Below are 20,606 nucleotides of genomic sequence, written 5' to 3' on the forward strand. Positions count from 1 at the left end.
GTCTTTCTTCTGAAATAATTTAGTTTAATAACATTGCTGTCTTGAGAATGTCATAAAGTATGTTTCTAAGTATTTGATAAATATTGTTAATGTTGTTACAAAAATATATATTCAAGATGTTTTTTTAAAAGACATTTAATGGTTACAAATATTTCAGAAGTTGTAGGAATGTAATTGGTCTAATCTGCCCCCTGTTTCTTAGAACTTAGACATCTTTTGTGTCTTATTTTATTAACAAATATAATAGTGACAAATACTGTAATATTTTATCATGCAATAATATAGTCATTTGATAAATATTGTATATTAGGGACAGCAGTATTAAAACTGTTGTTAAAATTTAACAGCATGACAGTATTTCATTACTCATGTTCTGAAAGATGCGGAAATACATGTGAAAACATTTAAGAATATATTTAATTTAAGGTGTCTAGTTCTCCTTGTGTTTTTATCTGAAGCGTATGTTACACTTCAGCAGACTACATTCATATGCATATTATTATATAAAAATTTGTACCAGTTTTGAAAGCCTTTAATTATTTGTGCTTTAAATTATATGTGTATTTTTTTTCCTTTTCAGGTGGCCTGGTCTTACAGTTTTATAACCATGTCTATGTGTGATGATTTCATGATATGCAACTACAACAAATGCAGAACCAAGCTGTCTGGGTATGCATGGGTAACAGCCTGTTCACACATCTTTTGTGACCAGCATGGATCAGGAGAATTTAGTCAGTCACCAGCAGTGTGTCCAGCATGCAACAATACCCTGACTGGCAAGCTAGATATTGTTCGGGTTGAGTTAAATCCTTCTGATGAATACAAGGCAGTAGTGCTTGCTGGGCTCAGACCAGAGATAATCCTGGACATCAGTTCTCGAGCTATTACATTTTGGACATACCAGGTAATGCTTAATATTTTCTTGAACTCCTTTAGAAAATTTTTCTTTGGTAAATTTAATTGAATGTTACGTTTATACTTACTCCTGAAAGTTGTGGTATTACTTTACCTTCGGAAGTATATAGTGAAATTACTTCAAGGCAAGTTTATTGTCATTTGCACATAGTACAAATGAACTGATGTAGCTGAAGAATACTAGTCTTCTTCTATTAATGTCCTCCATCCTCTTCCGCTTATCCGAGGTCGGGTCACGGGGGTAGCAGCTTAAGCAAAGAAGCCCAGACTTCCCTCTCCCCAGCCACTTCTTCCAGGAGAATCCCAAGGCGTTTCCAGGCCAGCCGGGAGACATAGTCCCTCCAGCGTGTCCTGGGTCTTCCCCGGGGCCTCCTACCGGTTGGACGTGCCAAGAACACCTCACCAGGGAGGCGTCCAGGAGGCATCCTAATCAGATGCCCGAGCCACCTCATCTGACTCCTCTCGATGCGGAGGAGCAGCGGCTCTACTCTGAGCCCCTCCCGGATGACTGAGCTCCTCACCCTATCCTTAAGGGAACGCCCAGACACCCTGCGAAGGAAACTCATTTCAGCCCTTGTATTCGCGATCTCGTTCTTTCGGTCACTACCCATAGCTCATGACCATAGGTGAGTGTAGGAACATAGATCGACTGGTAAATTGAGAGCTTTGCCTTATGGCTCAGCTCTTTTTTCACCACGACAGACCGATGCAGAGCCGCATCACTGCGGATGCCGCACCGATCCGCCTGTCATCTCACGATCCATTCTTCCCTCACTCGTGAACAAGACCCGAGATACTTGAACTCCTCCACTTGGGGCAGGATCTCTCCCCAACCCTGAGAGGGCACTCCACCCTTTTCCGGCTGAGGACCATGGTCTCGAATTTGGAGGTGCTGATTCTCATCCCAGCCGCTTCAAACTCAGCTGCGAACCGATCCAGAGAGCTGAAGATCACGGCCTGATGAAGCAAACAGGACAACATCATCTGCAAAAGCAGTGACCCAATCCTGAGTCCACCAAACCGGACCCCTTCAACACCCTGGCTGGCCTAGAAATTCTGTCCATAAAAGTTATGAACAGAATGGTGACAAAGGGCAGCCCTGGCGAGTCCAACTCTCACTGGAAGCGGGCTCGACTTACTGCGGCAATGCGGACCAAGCTCTGACACGGTTGTACAGGGACCGAACAGCTCTTATCAGGGGTCCGGTACCCCATACTCCCGAGCACCCCCACAGGATTCCCGAGGGACACGGTCGAATGCCTTTTCCAAGTCCACAAAACACATGTAGACTGGTTGGGCAAACTCCCATGCACCCTCAGGACTCTGCTAAGGGTGAAGAGCTGGTCCACTGTTCGCGACCAGGGACGAAAACCACACTGTTCCTCCTGAATCCGAGGTTGACTATCCGGCGGACCCTCCTCTCCAGAACCCCGAATAGACTTTTCCAGGGAGGCTGAGAGTGTGATCCCTCTATAGTTGGAACACACCCTCCGGTCCCCTTTTAAAGAGGGGACCACCACCCCGTCTGCCAATCCAGAGGCACTGTCCCGATGTCCATGCGATGTTGCAGAGGCGTGTCAACCAAGACAGTCCTACAACATCCAGAGCCTTAAGGAACTCGGCGTATCTCATCCACCCGGGGCCCTGCCACCAAGGAGTTTTTGACCACCTCGGTGACTTCAGTCCCAGAGATGGGAGAGCCCACCTCAGAGTCCCCAGGCTCTGCTTCCTCGTGGAAGACATGTTAGTGGGATTGAGGAGGTCTTCGAAGTACTTCCCCCACCGACCCACAAGCGTCACAACGTGTTGACACTGCACTGCTTCCCCTCCTGAGGCGCGGACGGTGGACCAGAATCTCCTCGAAGCCGTCCGAAAGTCGTTCTCCATGGCCTCTCCAAACTCCTCCCATGCCCGAGTTTTGCCTCAGCAACAACGAAGCCGTTCGCTTGGCCTGCGGTACCTATCAGCTGCCTCCAGAGACCCACAGGACAAAAAGTCCTATAGGACTCCTTCTTCAGCTTGCGGCATCCCTCACGCGGTGTCCACCAGCGGGTTGGGGATTGCCACGCGACAGGCACCGACCACCTTGCGGCCACGGCCACAGCCGCCTCAACAATAGAGCCGCGGAACATGGCCCATTGGACTCAATGTCCCCACCTCCCTCGGGGCGTGGTTGAAGTTCTGCGGAGGTGGGAGTTGAAGCTACTTCTGACAGGGGACTCTGCCAGCCGTTCCCAGCAGACCCTCACAACACGTTTGGGCCTACCAGGTCTGACCGGCATCTTCCCCACCATGAAGCCAACTCACCACCAGGTGGTGATCAGTTGACAGCTCCGCCCCTCTCTTCACCCGAGTGTCCAAGACATATGGCGCAAGTCCGGCGACACACCACAAAGTCGATCATCGACCTGAGGCCTAGGGTGTCCTGGTGCCAAGTGCACATATGAACACCCTTATGCTTGAACATGGTGTTCGTTATGGACAATCCGTGGCGAGCACAGAAGTCCAATAACAAAACACGCTCGGGTTCAGATCGGGGGGGCCATTCCTCCCAATCACGCCCTTCCAGGTCTCACTGTCATTGCCCGTGAGCATTGAAGTCTCCCAGCAAAACGAGGGAATCCCAGAAGGTATGCCCTCTAGCACCCCTCCAGAGACTCCAAAAGGGTGGATACTCCAAACTGCTGTTCAGCATACGCACAAACAACAGTCAGGACCCTTCCCCCGCCCCACCCGAAGGCGGAGGGAAGCCACCCTCTCGTCCACTGGGGTAAACCCCAATGCACAGGCTCCAAGTGGGGGCAATAAGTATGCCCACACCTGCTCGGCCTCTCACGGGGCAACTCCAGAGTGGTAGAGAGTCCAGCCCCTCTCAAGGAGATTGGTTCCAGAGTCCAAGCTGTGTGTCGAGGTGAGTCCGACTATATCTAGCGGAACCTCTCAACTCGCGCACTAGCTCAGGCTCCTTCCCCTTCAGAGAGGTGACATTCCACGTCCCAAGAGCCAGTTTCTGTAGCCGAGGATCAGACCGCCAAGGTCCCCGCCTCCGGCCACCACCCAACTCACACTGCACCCAACCTCCTTGGCCCCTCCCATAGGTGGTGAGCCCATGGGAGGAGGACCCACGTTACCTCTTGGGCTGTGCCCGGCGAGCCCCATGGGTGCAGGCCCGGCCACCAGGCGCTCGCCATCGAGCCCCACCCCCATATCTGGCTCCAGAGGGGGACCCCGGTGACCCGCGTCCGGGCAAGGGAAAACGTCGTCCACAGTTTTATTCTTCATTGGAGGTGTTGAACCGTTCTTTGTCTCATCCCTCACCTAGGACCAGTTTGCCTTGGGTGGCCCTACCGGGGCATAAAGCCCCGGACAACATAGCTCCTAGGATCATTGGGACACGCAAACCCCTCCACCACGATAAGGTGATGGCTCAAGGAGGGGCTTCTAGTAATGTACATTACAAATTAACATTGTAACATTTGCATTATAAGGTTTTTATTTATCAAGATATGTGTGTTGTGGAGTTTTTAAATTTCCCCTTGTGAGGAAACCTTTACATAGATATGATCAATGAAATAGGTAAGACAACTTACCAGTAAATTTCAGAGACTTACTTAAGCACAGTAAGTCACACAACATTCAAAGAGTCATATATGGTTTTTATTAAATATGCAAAATCAGTGAAATCTTCTAATAAATTCTATATGAACAGTTGTATACACACTAGTAGCATATACTGTAGCAATATTCAGTATAAAAACCCTGAATTTATAATGGGCTGCACTGAGGTTACTTTAGTTCAATTTTTTAATTATACTGTACCTGTCATTTAATTTTCAATTTATTTTTAGTAACTTTTGACCATTTATTTTTGGTGACTTATCTAAATTAGTTTTTATTTTTAGAGAATATTTCCAGTTAATTTTTCATTTTATCTTAAACACAGCAGTTGGATGAAGATTAAGGAGTGCAAACTGTGTCTTCAATACATAGCAAAGGGGTTGCTTAAACAAGTAGATATGCACATAAAAGACTCTGTGGGACTCTTTTTGCACCATATATGTATTCAGACTTATCTTCTGAAAGTTTTATAAAACATATCACTTAAATTGTCTCTTTGAGCTTCAATAAGCAGACTGTTTACTTTGGCAGCACTAGGTGTTTTAAAACTTTGGATCAAGAACTTTACCATATATTACATGGGCAGGTAATTCACACAACACTCTTAAACGTTCAATAAATAGCTGGGTCAACACACTCTCTTTTCAAGTTTAATAATCTGAGATGACCAAACAGTTTACTGCAGATGCAGAGTTATAATTTGTTAACTAGTGTAACTTATGTTACTTTCTATAGTAGGTTTTTGTTTTTTCAGCATGTCATGTTCCTTAAACTCTTAACAGTGTTTTTAAATTCATCAGGTTCTTTCAATTTGGATTCCACAACCCAGACCACTGCATAATTGATTACACATTTCCTCTGGCAGTTTCATACCTGAAGCATTGCCAGCAGTGTTGGGGGTAACATGTTAAAAGTAACGTGCATTTCACATTCATATAACTTTTTAAAATAATGAGTACTGTAAGGTAATACTTATTTTCTTGAAGTAAAAATACCTGCATTCCCTAAACAAACAGATACATGTTACTAAATTACAAAGTTATTTCTCAGATGTACTGCTTTTTTTCACAAAGAGTTGTCTACTGCTGTCGGAGTACGGCCATCTGGTAACAGCTAATGAGGAAGATGTTAAGCATGTGTGTGCAATCAGGTGAAAAGATTTGATCAAAAGTTATAACTATACAGTTAACCCTGTATTTCAGGTAAATTTACTCTGGCCATTTTGGGATCATAGTGAATAACTGATCATCACTGAAGCACTCGGTGTAAGGCAAGACGACAATGGACTTTAGCAGTCAGGAGATGTGATTGAAGTGCCGTCTAAGTGCTGTGTCTGTGTCCCCTAATACCCCCATTTATGGATGGCTTCTCCATGTATTCCCGCTCCCTTGGATGGTATTGGTCCCCTGAAGAACTTGTCCCTCTCAGGTCTACACCCAAGGGCTCTGCAGTAGTTACAATGTATAAAACACAAGAACGTGGTAAAATTTGGCTGTGTGTTTGGACAGTTTCAAGAAGATTCCTGGGTTTAAAATTTCAAGAACAAATTCTTTTTATTTTCTTTTTTTTATTTTTTGTAAGTAAAGAGTAATGTAACTAAGTTATTTTTAAAAGTAACATTCCCCAACATTGATAGCCAGACAACTATTTAGAAATAGCTATTTATATTCATATATCTGTCTAGCCAGCCATCCATCCATCTATCTGTTCATGTTCAAAGTCAAGTTCTGTGTATTTAGCTTGCTTGGCTAAACAACTATTTACAGGTGTGAAAAAAGTGGGGCAGTCAACATCAGTGTTCCCGCTAAAGATAAGGTTTTCATGAGGATGAATTTTCTGTTACATTACCCTATGCACAAAACCTACTATTTCACAGTATCATCTCTTCATCTCTCTCTATACATAAAATCCAACGTCTGTCTGTCTGTCTGTCTGTATGTCTGTCCACTTTTCACGAGAGAAGTACTTAACAGATTTAGATTGGGTTTTTTTTTTCTATAATTTGCTTGAACATTCCAGTTGACTTTGCAACCTCTCTCATTGCGCTAAGTATCATAGTTTGCTTGCGGTACCACTTTATTTGTGTGAATCCAAGAGAGACGCAGTGAGTGAGTTTGGGGGTTGGGCCTCCTCATTCACTCACATGCCAGCCTTGGGGTCTTTCTTACATTCACTTAGCTAGTAAACAAAAAAACTACTTAACTATTTAACATGATAGTCCCTCTTGTCCGGGTGAGTCAGTGGCAGATGTGTCATTGATACATTGGTTTGGAAGGTAAGCAAATTGAAGAGGGGTTGTTTGGCCAATTCCAATACCAATTCTGTTTTTTTTCCCTTCTTTATTTTTTGCATAAAGAAGAGCCATAGAAAGCCTTATGTTCTATATTAAAAGTGTTACTTTTATATGTTTTCATGTTTATCATTAAACTATAGGCCACAGGTGTTAACTGTTTATTATCTATTGACAAAAATAAATTCTGTAGGCTTATTGTTCAGTGATCATAAAAATACTAAAATAAATATAATTTCCTTAAAATATATACATTAACTCATGAAATAGGTACAAAAAGATGTATCAATAATATATATTTGAGGATGGGAGCATGCACTGATTCAGCATGTTGCTGCACCCACTACATGATGAACCACCTCAGGATTCCAAATTAGAACCCAAGTGCAGCCATGCAATCGGTGACACCTAAAAGAAAATAAATTGCTTCTCACAATTACATGCTGTCATATTGTTTTTTTTTTTTTCTGTAATGTACCTTTTGGAAACTAGTCTTAATTAAAAAGAAGTGTTTTTCACCATTTCTCTGACAAAATATAAATATATATATATATATATTCAACAACAACAGCATTTATTTATATAGCACATTTTCATACAAATAATGTAGCTGCAAGTGTTTTACATGATGAAGAAAGAAAAAACAAAAATATAAAAATAAGATTAAAAAAAACAAAATCTGCAGGGGTTCAGAGGCCATGACACTGCCCAACCCCCATTCACACACAATCAATTGATATTGGCAATTAAACACTGCTTAAATGTAAACATATATGCACTTATAGGTTTTAATCATTAACTTCACAGCAGCATATTTTGCTGTTAAAATATTCATTCACTAAATTTATAAAGGTAATTCTTGAGGTGTAATTATAAAAAACTAGCCGAAGCCCGCCGTAGCATGGTAAGAAGTAGGTGAGAAAGGAATTCAGTATAACAAAGGCTTAGGAAACCACCGTCGCAGTATAACGATAAATAGCAAGGAGCAAAACCAATGCCAATGGTCAAGAGAGTACCTTCCTGTAGCAGGCTACGGAAAACATAGACATATATAGATAGACGCCGCATTCTCTGTGTTGCCCAGTCGACCGCGATACGTCAGCGCATCAGCCTTATTGCGAGTGGTAAAAGTGCCATTTAAACTAATACAGGTAGACGTGTAAACTGGGTTTTCTTATGAAAAAACAATAACGTTTTAAACAGTATCGTTTACATACAACAGATTTTGGCAAATCGTTTACATGCAATTATTTATATCCATGTATAAATGCATGCGTATCCCATGGTCTTAGAGTTGGTGGGCGGGGCTCGCTGTCTTGCTTGCCCGTAGAGTTGGCGGCCATGGCTTTCTGTCTTGCATGCGCTCTCTGTCTTGCTTGCCCTTAGTTAGAGTTGGCGGGCGGGGCTCTGTGAGTTGGCGATTGTGGCTCTCTGTCTTGCGTGCGGTGTAAGTCAACGTGGCTCAGAGGTGCATGTGGACTTTTGCACAGACGAAAGCGACTGAGGCTGTGTTTGATGAGTTGTTGCGTGCCTCGAGAGCGATGCTGGACTCGGGAGGACGGTTACAGTTGGCATGCGTGGCTCTGTCGTGTGTATCCCATGACGCAGTAGGAGGGTTAGAGTTGGCGGGCGGGGCTCTGTCTTGCTTGTGCTCACTGTCTTGCGTGCCCTCAGTGTCTTGCTTGCGCTCAGTGTCTTGCGTGCCCTTAGTGAATTATATATATAGATGGATTACCATTTTAATTATGTAGTACTTGTTTCTTACCAAAACATACAGTATACTTTAATACACACAGAAATAAATAATAAACACATTACTTATGTTTAAAAAAATTCCACAAATGTATCAAATGTCCATAAGCTGTTTATCAAGAAGACACTAGACTAACATGCTTAACAGGTTTATCAGTAAAAGACGCATTTTGATGTTAAGCTAACAAGCCTATTGTTTACTAAGCAGAAATTTCAAATTCATCTTTATCTTTTTTACAATTAAAAATGTAAGCTGCTGTACTTCAAACAAGTTTACTGTCCAATCTGAAACAGTGTCCATTTAAATTTAAAGGACAAAATAAAAAGGTCTGAATTAAGTAAAGTAACATTTTTTGCCGTTTGTCTAACTGCATAGGACGTGACTTCTCTGATTCCTTTTTCTCAGGTAATTACTCCACTTTCTTTAATATAAAAGCTAAGCTCTCTGTCAAAACAAGCCTGGACTTGCAACTACATTTCCATAAAGCTAACAAAAGTACGAGCTGAAAAGATCGACTGATCATCAATCAAGTCTTTTTTAGTGAACATCAGCTGATTTAGATCAGTTGTCGATCAATCAGAGCATCTCTACATAAAATATACGCTTTGACAATGTACTTAGCTTATAACATGTTTATTTAGACTATTCAAGTACAGAATATTGTTTAATTCATCAAGATGAACAGAAATACTGAATATTGTTCATGGCTAAACCCCTCCAAAAAAAGACTTTTCAATACAGTGCTACATACAACTAGTTTTTTTTTTTTTAGGATCTAGCAAGCACCATAGTTCACGTTGCTCTTTACACACCCATGTGTATTTGTTTTTGCACAATTTTTCACAATTTTAAAGCAGATTTTTCCTTCTATTCCTATCTTCAAATCAGTTACACTTACCATGTTGTAGCAAATAAAAACAGTGTGGTTTTCCAGAATATTCTAATTGCTATATATTTTGATAACTTGATGCTGTACTTTATTCATCCTTAACCATCACCTCTCATGCTCTTCTGGGATTCAGCAGCTTGAAGTTACATCAAACATTAATGCTTTCTTCTTGAGGGTCATTTGTTGACATATTTGGTCATTACATTTTGCTGAGCTTTGTTTCACAATTTACTTCTGAGTGAATTAACACCAAACTGCGCAAGAAAAATGTATGCATTAGGAGGTCATAAAACACACTTTTTCGGTCACTTTAATGTCATTTTATAAAGGTTTTACCTATCAGTTTTCTATGCTAAGTTTTAGCAAGTAATTACTCTATAAGGATTGTTGTGTGGTAAGTATTTTGTAACGTTTTGGGAAGGGTGGTTTTTGATTTGATTTTTTGTGCTTGAGTGGAAAGTGCATATAGGCATAGTAGTTAACACTTCTGTCTCAAAGCTTCAGAAGAATGGCTTTCAGTCTCTGCCCTGTTTCCATTTGTGTGGGGTTTGCACATTGTCCCTGTATCACCCTGGATTTTTCTGCAAGTAAACTCCTGCATATCGTTCAGATTGAAAAATATTAAGGTCAGGATAATTAGAAACGTAAACTAGCCCAGCATGTTAAGTGAGTATGGGTACATATGTGCGTGACTATGCCTTAGTATGTACTAAAGCTCCATTAAGGGTTCTATCTTGCCTTGCACCAAACCCTGGGGTAGACACCTGTCCCTGTTGCTCCTAATTTGATTTAATGGATTAAAAAATATATATGGTAGTGTCAAATTTTTAAAAAATTGGTGTTTCATGCAGGACATTCTAGAAATGTACAAATAACCCAAACATGACTTTGAGGTGTCTATTAGGTAGAAAAAACACAGCTTGAAAGAAGATATTTAAAGCACCCTCTTCTTCTGTTAGGATTTAATTCATAGCTTCAGTGCACAAGTGCAAGTTTTAAAGTGGAAATTGCAAAATAGTTTACACAGGCTAGGGATACATCATAATAATTGTCAGAATTAAGTTTTTTCGTGATGGTAGGAATTAAACATTCAATTAACAGTATAACAAGACCTGTGCAGTCCAAGCTAAAAAGGGTTTGCCAGGAATAAAAGGTAAGTTTTTTTTTTTTATTAAAGCAGCGTATCACTTAAATCTATAGAACTGTAGATCATAATTGAGTCTATTTTTTAATCTTCACTGTATCTTTACAACTTCCTTTATTGTCTTTGTCATTGTGTGGAAGCAGTGAGCATGCACCTCTACTAGGACATGCAAATTGGTCCTTAAAGATGCTACGTCCTCCCTGTGGAAAGGCAAAAGTCTAGTCTTCACAGCTAATTGAAATAAATTTAATTTTTCTCACTGGAGTGGTATTGGTTGCCAATTTATGATGATAGTTTTATATTTCATAACACATTTTATGTGTTATACTTCATCCTCTATTGTGACAAGCTTCTCGGTGTCAAGTTAACACTGATCTATTGAATCCAGATCAGAGCACCAGTGAGATAACTTCCTTTTGATGGTAATGTTGCTTAGCCGCATCCTCAACTGTGAGTGATTTGTGTGGTTTCTGATAGTAGTGGTTTCTGTCCCTACATTTGGGGTAGCAAAAATAAAACCTCCATAGTAAACTGCACTGGTCTGCATGATGAGGACTTTTAATGTCACTCATACACTCAACCATTAGAAATGCATTCACATACAGATTGCTGTTACTCAAGAATGCTGTTTTTAAGTAAGAGCTAATGTGCAAAAACAAATTATGCTCCATGATCAATTCAAATGTTTCAAAATGGGAAGTGATTTTTATTTTTTGATACAATAAATGCAGGTCCTTGATTGTATAATCCCCCGGTATTTGAGTGTTTTCATTTAGAAACACCAGTTTCTTCCTACGGTTCAAAAGCGTACATTCTGTATGTTTCAGGTGAGCCTAGAAATTCTATGGTGGATCAGTGTGTTGTGTTTGTGTGTGTGGTATAGAGCCTTCTAATGGCCTGACATCCAGTCTAGGATGAAATCCTTTCTTGCATGGGCTATTGCTGGCATACGCTCTGAAGAATAGAGCGTAGGTGTATTGATTTTTTTGTAGCATTTTGCCACTAATGTAACATTACCCAACTCTGTTCTTCTTTCAGCTTTCATGATGCAGAAAGGTTTGATTTTACTCTTATTTTTTCTTGTGTGCATTACTGCAGTACACTTTTGAGGTCTGCCTGCCAAATTATTAATAAACTACAATATATACAAAATTCTGCTGCCAGAAATCCTGAACATATCACACCTGTTCTATTTCATTTACACTGGCTCATATAGCAGCACATATAGAATATAGACTGCTAGTCCTTTTATGTAAAGCTGTAAATGGCCTTACTCCTTACATTTGTGACTTCTGTGTCCCTACAAACTTGTACGCTTAGTCAGATCTTCAGGCATTGGTCTGCTTTCTATTCCTCTTACACATCTCTCTACCATCCCACACTCTTGACCAGTCTTCTATCCGTGAATATACACATTTATCCTCATTTAAGTACAACTGCAAAACACATCTTTTTGCACAACATAATCATGCCTTTATTCAAATCTGACAGTTTTTATTCATCAGTTCATCTTTTACAATAACAAAATGTATTATACTACATAGTTTAACTTATAAAATCCAGTGTTAGTTTAACAATGTTATGCTTGTATTGTATAATTTTGATTATCCTTATAAAGTGACCTTGAGTTTATGCTAAGGTGCTATATAAATAAAATCATTGTTATTATTATTATTATTGTTTTAACAAAAGAACTCTTATTGTAAAGCAGGGAATTATCTTTAAAATATAATTATAACAGTCTTACTGAATTAACAGTAAATGTGGTAACAGTATTATACAACAAAAGTAATTTAATATGGTTTATTGAGCAAATAAATTGTCCCAGATCAGAGGAGTGCCAAGTGAAATTTAAGTCCACCTCTATGAGCAAACGTACATGATGAATTAGGGAGGAGTCAATTTCTGAGCAATGCATTTCTGTACATTTTTATTTGGTTTTTATATTTAGGGTCCTCTTTTATACTTCTGTGCACTGTATAGGCAGGAGCCTTTTATATATGTTCTGTGTTATCTCTGTTTTTCTGTGTGATTTTGAACTTACTTTACTAGTTACTAGTTTTGATTAATTAATTTTAGGATGATATTTGATCTGGCTTCTTGCTTGTCACTGATAGTAGCCTCTCAAAATTGTTTAAATTGATTTTAAATTTACCAATGACCTGCTGCTGTCATTGCAAGCCCAAGGACTGGCTCATCTCAACTGCTTTTCAGACACTCTGAACTCAGGGTAAGTCATAGGGAGAGTGACGTAGGGTAACCTTCACGTCCTGTTCAAACATCTGAAAACATTAAAGGTATTGACAAACTAAATGTTGGGTGCAATAAATATCCCTGTGGAAAGCCACTAATGCTGAGATGTCAATCTCCAAAGCAGCTCTGTTTAACCCATCTAGAGGATCTGTTAATCTCAAGACTGAGAGAGTGAAGAGTTGGAGCAAGAATACAAGTAGGGCAGAAAGGATTCAGAACTGATCTGCCATTTATTGCTGTGGGTAATATTCAGTTGCTCTGGTTGAACTATCTGCACTCTATTGTCATTGCGGGCCGTGGCATGCACAGTTACTGTGTACATTTTGTGTATTAGGGAGAGCTGGTTGAAACATTACATTTCTAACACTGTTTTTATGTTGGATGGATTTCATTTTATTTGAGGAGACAGAGACCCAGTGTGGTGTTGAAAAAGGAGATTTATGGTCATCTATGTGAATAAGGATTGGTGGAAAAGGGAGAATATTACAATTAAAACTTAATATTTGTAATCCAGACATTAAAATATTGGTTGTTGGAATTTGTCCAAATTGTTTACTTAGGGAGGTAAGCTACATTATCCTTATTACTCAATTTCTACATCAACTATCCCCCCATTTTCAACTGGAATGGCCACTGATGAGTACACTTCTGACCATCAGCATGGGCTGTCTATAAATGATGACCAAGTAGAGAGATGACTGAGGAATCTACACACAGGCTACCAGACCAGACAGAGTCAGTCCTTGGGTTCTTAAATTATGTGTTCAGCAACTTTGTTGTCTCGTTTGTCACCTGTATGGTCTGTCTTTGAGGCTCCAGAAAGTGCCACTGCTGTAGAAAAACCCTGTCTTGTTACAGTTCCAGAGAAGGCAGACACCTCTTCACCTAATGACTATAGCTCTTATACCCCACATCATAAAGACCTTTGAGAGACTGTTCATGGACAATATGAGTCCCCTTGTGAAAGACCACTTGGATCTACTCCAGTTTGCCTATTGAACAAAGATTGGGGTACAAGGTGCATTTATCTCCCTGTTCCACAAGGCATATTCCCATCTAGAAATAGCTGGCAGCACAGTGAGAATTATGTTTTTGAATTTCTCCAGTGCATTAAATACCATCCAGTTAAGGGTTAAACTTGGAGATTTGCAGGTGGATGTGCATATGGCAGTTTGTGAGGCTCAAGGACTGTGTCTCTGATGTGGATGTGATCAAAACTGGAGTATCAGAAGTAACTGTCCTCTTTATCTTTACCAGTGCACCTCAGATTATAAATAACCAGGTTATGTTATTTTCATTAATTCTTAAATGATTCTGATGGGGGGTGTATTAATTAGGGGATTGAGTCAAATGTATAGAAGTCAGGAGGAAAATTTTTCTTCTTGGTGCAAACATACTACTGGCTACAACATAAAATTAAGTTATTTAATCTTTTTAGAATATTTAGAGGTAACAGTCCACAGATTTTGTATATGTTATGAGTTGTCGTTACAAGAATCTTTCTGTAGAATACAATGATGGAGTTAATTTAACACTGCATGTGTACTGCAATTGAAAATCTGTAAAGTATTCTCGTAAAGCTATAAATTCATAACTTCCTTCCAAGAAGATTTTGTTGATTCACTATTATCTATACTAATAAAAGGCAAAGCCCTCACTGACTTACTGACTCACTGACTGACTCACTCACTCACTGATTCATAACTAATTCTCCAACCTACCGTGTAGGTAGAAGGCTGAAATTTGGCAGGCTTATTCCTTACAGCTTACTTTCAAAAGTTGGGCAGGTTTCATTTCGAAATTCTACGGGTAATGGTCATAACTGGAAGCTATTTTTCTCCATATAATGTAATGGAGTTGAGCTGGATGGCCGTGGGGGCGGAGTTTCGTGTGACATCATCACGCCTCCTACGTAAGTACGTAGAGAACAAGGAATACCTCCAAACAGCGTTGAACAAAAAACGCCATTTCACAATTGAGAAGGCAGAAAAAGATTATGAAGCAAGTGATGCATACAAGCGTATTCATAAGTACAACTACTGCGGAAACAAAGCATGGCGTGAACCGTAAGTTTATATTAAATTAAGTTCATGGACAGGCTGTCGCTGGCGTTTGTAATTTAGTGCCTGCCCATATAAGGCTGTCCGTCAGCGGCAATCCAATAGAAACACTGCCGCTAAATATTCACGGGTGAAGGACTGTGCTTATGCAGAGGAAGATGAGATGGTCAGGGTGGTGTTTGGCACAAACTCAGCGAAACTGCGAGAGAAAGTTTTCGAAGGCAGCAAAAAAATTTGAAGCGTCTGATACATACAAGCATATTCATAAGTGCAGCTACTGCGGAAACAAAGCACACGGTACAAAAAGTCAATGTCCGCTAAAGGAAGACAGTATAAAAAAAAAACCCGTGCATGCAGTGTGTCACATCTCAGATAAAGAGGAAGACAAGCTGTTTATTGATGCAGTAAGAAACGAATCGATGAATGAAACCTGTTATCTTTACAATTGACAAACACGGAATGTAACTTGAACACAACACATCCTACAAATACGAACCTAATTGAAAGAAATAATGATAATCAAATCCTTGATGACAGCAACACTCAATAACACTCACAAAACAATTACTGTATATTGACAATCATGTTACGTTATTTTTAAAATGTTCCCTTTTCTTTTCATAACTTCTTTAACACACTACTTCTCCACTGCGAAGCGCTGGGTATATATATATATATATATATATATAAATATATATATATATATATCCCGATCTACATACGCTCAAATATATATACCCCGATCTACATACACTCAAATAGATAAACCACACGCCGTGGCGCAATGGTAGAGCCTTTGCCTCTAGTGCCGACGACCGAGGTTCGATTCCCGAGAGGGGGTGCACTGAGTATGTACACGCGCATTTTTATTCATTTTACCTTCGCATCCTCTTGGTTTGAGATGTATGAAAAAAACGGTAAAATAGTAAGAGCGAAGGGAGGGTGACTTATTGAGGCACGCAGGCAAAACCACAATAGCACGCGGGCTCGATGTACTGTACTGTAGTGCGCGTCAACTCGATCTGAATTGCGCGATAACATTCAAAAAAATATATATTTTCAAGTTCTATTTAGTCGATATGTGTCAAACACAAGGCCCGCGGGCCACATCCGGCCCGGCGTGTAATTATATCCGGCCCGTGAGATCATTTTATATACTGTATTATTGTTATTAATGGCCCGGGGATATGAAGCGCTGGTAACACAATAAACTACAGATCCCATAATGCAGCGCTTCAGCTGCCTTGCCGAATGCTTACCGCGTTAATCAAGTCTAGCTTATGATGCTGCAAGTTATTGCGAAGCTAGCCCACACGATGCCGAAGAGAAAAGGTGATTCTGAACATAGAGCCTTTAAAAACCGATGGGAGGCTGAGTATATGTTTATTGACATTGCCGGTAAACCCGTGTGTCTCATTTGTGGAGCTAATGTGGCAGTAATTACAGAATTTAATCTAAGATGGCACTATGAGACAAAACATCAGGATAACCTGAAAGACCTGAATGCAATGCATAAGATACAGAAAGCAGAAGAGTTAAAGAAGAATCTGACACTTCAGCAAACAATTTTACCCGTGCAAAATCACAAAGTGATTTCAAGTGAAGCTGCTTTTATGGGAGACACAAATGCACCAGTGCAACTTGCCCCACTTTCCCTGTTGCCAAGTAATGTTGAACCAAGTCGACACAACGGTGTTCCCAAATACGCACTTTGCTGATAAACTGAGCGTACTGAGTTCGGACGACGCTTTGGTGACTTTGAAGAACAAAAAAAGAATTTTGAGTTGTTTCACAACCCATTTGCCGTTGATGTGGAAACTGCACCTGTGCAGATTCAGATAGAGGTGATTGAGCTGCAGTGTAATGGCACACTGAAGGCAAAGTACGATACTGCAGGGCCCGCACAGTTTATTCACTCCATTCCCACAGAAATGCTCCAGCTCCGTCTACATGCGGCTCGAACCTTGTGCATGTTTGGTAGCACATATCTGTGTGAGAAACTCTTCTCAGTCATGAAGACTAACAAAACAGCACACAGGAGTCGCCTCACTGATGAGCACCTGCAGTCCATCCTGACTATCTCCACAACAAAGAACCTCACACCAAACATAAACGAACTTGTTGCCAAAAAAAGATGCCAGGCGTCTAGCTCTGATAAAATGACATATGAGCAAAGATAACTGAATGATTTGATTTGTTATTGCTGAAAAGAACACATTTTATTTATATTTCCAGGTTTTGTTATGCAGCATGTTCATATTTGAATTTGTATAATTTTGACAGGATATATTTTTATGGAGAGCAAAATCTTTTGGGATATTTAAAATTTAAGTTTATTTTTTATATAAAATTACATAAGAGTAAAGAAATTTGAATGTTTGTTCTTTTAACGTTTACTTTATTTCTAACTTGTATAATTTAGACAGGATATATTTTTATGGAGAGCAAAATATTATAAGTTATTTAAGGTTTGAGTTGACTTATTCCGGAATAATATTCCTGTCTGTTTTTATTCATATTTATGTTCAAAAAAGTTACATTTACTTTACATTTGTATGGTGAAGAAAAATTTATGCAATCATGCCTACATTTAACTTACCTTCCTACCAAAGATATTTCTGTTGACTAAATAAAAATTCCTTCTATTTAAAATTTAAATAGAACTTGAACAGATACCATAGTTCATAATATCCACGCAGACTTGCACGTAAGAGTGGGAGTCATCCGTTTTAACAAACAACGTATTGCACTGATACGAAATAGCCTGCCCATTTAATTATTTAGGAATGGATAAATAAATTAAGATTTTGTACAAATAATGTTTTTCATTTTTCTTCCTTGATGGATTCTGCCAACCCCAGCAACAGTTCCTTGCACCCCAAAGAGTGTATGTATGTGTGTGTGTATATATATATATATATATATATATATATATATATATATATATATATATACACTAATAAAAGGCAAAGCCCTCACTCACTGACTCACTCACTGACTCATCACTAATTCTCCAACTTCCGTGTAGGTAGAAGGCTGAAATTTGGCAGGCTTATTCCTTACAGCTTACTTACAAAAGTTGGGCAGGTTTCATTTCGAAATTCTACGCATAAGGGTCATAACTGGAAGCTATTTTTCCCCATATAATGTAATGGAGTCTTGAGTTGGAGATGGCGCGGGGGAGTTTAGTGTGACATCATCACGCCTCCTACGTAAAATGCGTAGAGCACAAGGAAGAACTCCAAACAGCGATCAGCACAAAGCGCCATTTCACAATTGAAAAGGCAGAAAAACATTATGAAGCAAATGATGCATACAAGCATATTCATAAGTACAGCTACTGCGGAAACAAAGCACGGCGTGAACCGTAAGTTTATATTAAATTAAGTTCATAGGCTACCACTAGCGTTTGTAATTTAGTGCCTGCCCATATAAGGCCGTCCATCAGCGGCAATCCAATACAAACACTGCCGGTAAATATTCACGTGTGAAGGACTGTGCTTATGCAGAGGAAGATGAGATGGTCAGGGTGGTGTTTGGCACAAACTCATTGAAACTGCGAGAGAAAGTTTTAAGTGCGGGTCTTAGCTGACATTACGAGATGGCACCAGTACAGCTGGGAACCTTCGATGCAAGAACACCAAGCGGCTCCGTGAACTGGCGCAGTGCACAGACAAAAGCAACAGTTCCAAAGAGTGCTGAACAAAACCGAATTACACAATTGAGAAGGCAGCAAAAAAATATGAAGCGTCTTATACATAGAATCATATTCATAAGTGCAGCTACTGCGGAAACAAAGCACACGGTGGAAAAAGTGAATGTCCTGCTAAAGGAAGACAGTGTAAAAAAAACCGTGCATGCAGTTTGTCACATCACAGATAAAAGGAAGACGAGCTGTTTATTGATGCAGTAAGGAACTAATCGATGAATGAAACCTCTTATCTTTACAACGATTGACAAACACGGAATGTAACTTGAACACATCCTACAAATACGAGCCTGATTGAAAGAAATAATGATAATCACAAAACAATTACTGTATATTGACAATCATGTTACGTTATTTTTAAAATGTTCCCTTTTCTTTTTCATAACTTCTACTTCTCCACTGCGATACGGGTATATATATAAATGTATATATATGACCCGATCTACAATACATACTTTAGCATAGACAAGCCACACGCTGTGGCTAATTGTAGAGTCTTAAGCCTCTAACGCCGACATTGAGGTTGATTCCCGAGAGGGATGTACTGACTATGTAGCGCTACCGATTCATTTTACCTTAGCATCTCCTTGGTTTGGGACGTATGAAAAAATATTAGGTTAGCAGAATCATGTTACGTTATTTTTAAAATTTTCCCTTTCTTAGCACAAGCACAGCTGAGAAGCTTCGATGCATGTACTCCATAACGCGTTAAAAAATAACGCATTTAATCACACTTTCAATTCCAAGCAAGCGGGAACTTTTGTCAATGCATGATTTCCTGGTACATCCATTACACTGATGCACACATCACAGCTACAAAAATGTTAGAGTCGGAATAAAGCGCGTTCCTACGACTGATCATTTCGACTTCCAGCGAAGCCTTGATAAAAGCATGGTTTTGTGCACACTGAAAAGCAAGCAAAATTAGATGCATTACAGAAAGCGGACTTTGTGGCTCTCACTGGGGATCATTGGACTTCCGTGACCGTTAGTAATTCTAAATACATCTAATTACAAAATGTTCAATGATCACACTGTTTTAGCCTAATGTACAAAATAATTTTGGCTAATGTTACTCAGAGTTTAAAGAGTAAGCTGGTCAAATTACCTTTTATGTTTCTGACTTATTTTTTAAGAAGAAAAACTGCACTTTATGGTGAAATTTTGGTTATTATTATTTAAAGACAATACTATTCTGAAAATGTACTTAAAGTACTTAAACTACCACTTTATTTTTAAGTCTGCCCAATTTTAACCAGGGATGATATTTTTGTTTCTGTTTTGAATTCAAATGCAGTTTAAAGGCTTTTTGTCAGAAATTAAAACAGCTTCAGTTTACAATATTCATGTCCATGTCTATTATTTGATTCTGTAAGCCCACTAAAACCGTTTTAAATAAAAAAAACATTTGCGATTTGGGGCAAATTCGTGTGCGATTACATACGATTAATCAAGATTAATTCTTACACAGCCTCTAATTAATTGGATTAATTTTTTAATCGAGTCCCACCTATATATATATATATGTAGATATATATATGTAGATTTGTATATATATGTGTATATACAGTATATATGTAGATATGTATATGTTGTATATACAGTATGTATATATATGTGTGTGTATATATACAGTATGTGTATATATATGTATATGTATATATATGTATGTGTGTATATGTGTATATATATATATATATATATATATATATATATATATATATATATATATGCCAGCAACACTCATATCAATGACAAAACAATTACATTAACAATCATCTTACGTTATTTTTAAAATGTTTGCTTTTCTTTTTCATAACTTCTTTAACACACTACTTCTCCGCTGCAAAGCGGGTATTCTGCTAGTATACTAATAAAAGGCAAAGCCCTCACTCACTCACTCACTCACTCACTGACTCATCACTAATTCTCCAACTTCCCGTGTAAGTAGAAGGCTGAAATTTGATTTGGCAGG

General features: G+C 39.4%; 1 protein-coding gene across 1 annotated transcript in view; it reads left to right on the forward strand.

Annotated features, from left to right (window-relative positions):
• The window catches only part of LOC120524399 (E3 ubiquitin-protein ligase CCNB1IP1), a 76,237-nt gene that overhangs the window by 10,596 nt on the left and 45,035 nt on the right, over nt 1-20,606 (forward strand). The window contains exon 3 of the mRNA XM_039746256.1: nt 581-904. Within this exon, the coding sequence (XP_039602190.1) occupies nt 608-904 (297 nt within the window). The 5' untranslated portion in view covers nt 581-607. The remainder of the gene's footprint in view (nt 1-580; nt 905-20,606) is intronic.

The sequence above is a fragment of the Polypterus senegalus genome, chromosome 1 (assembly GCF_016835505.1).
Source record: "Polypterus senegalus isolate Bchr_013 chromosome 1, ASM1683550v1, whole genome shotgun sequence".
Classification (NCBI taxonomy): Eukaryota; Metazoa; Chordata; class Cladistia; order Polypteriformes; family Polypteridae; genus Polypterus; species Polypterus senegalus.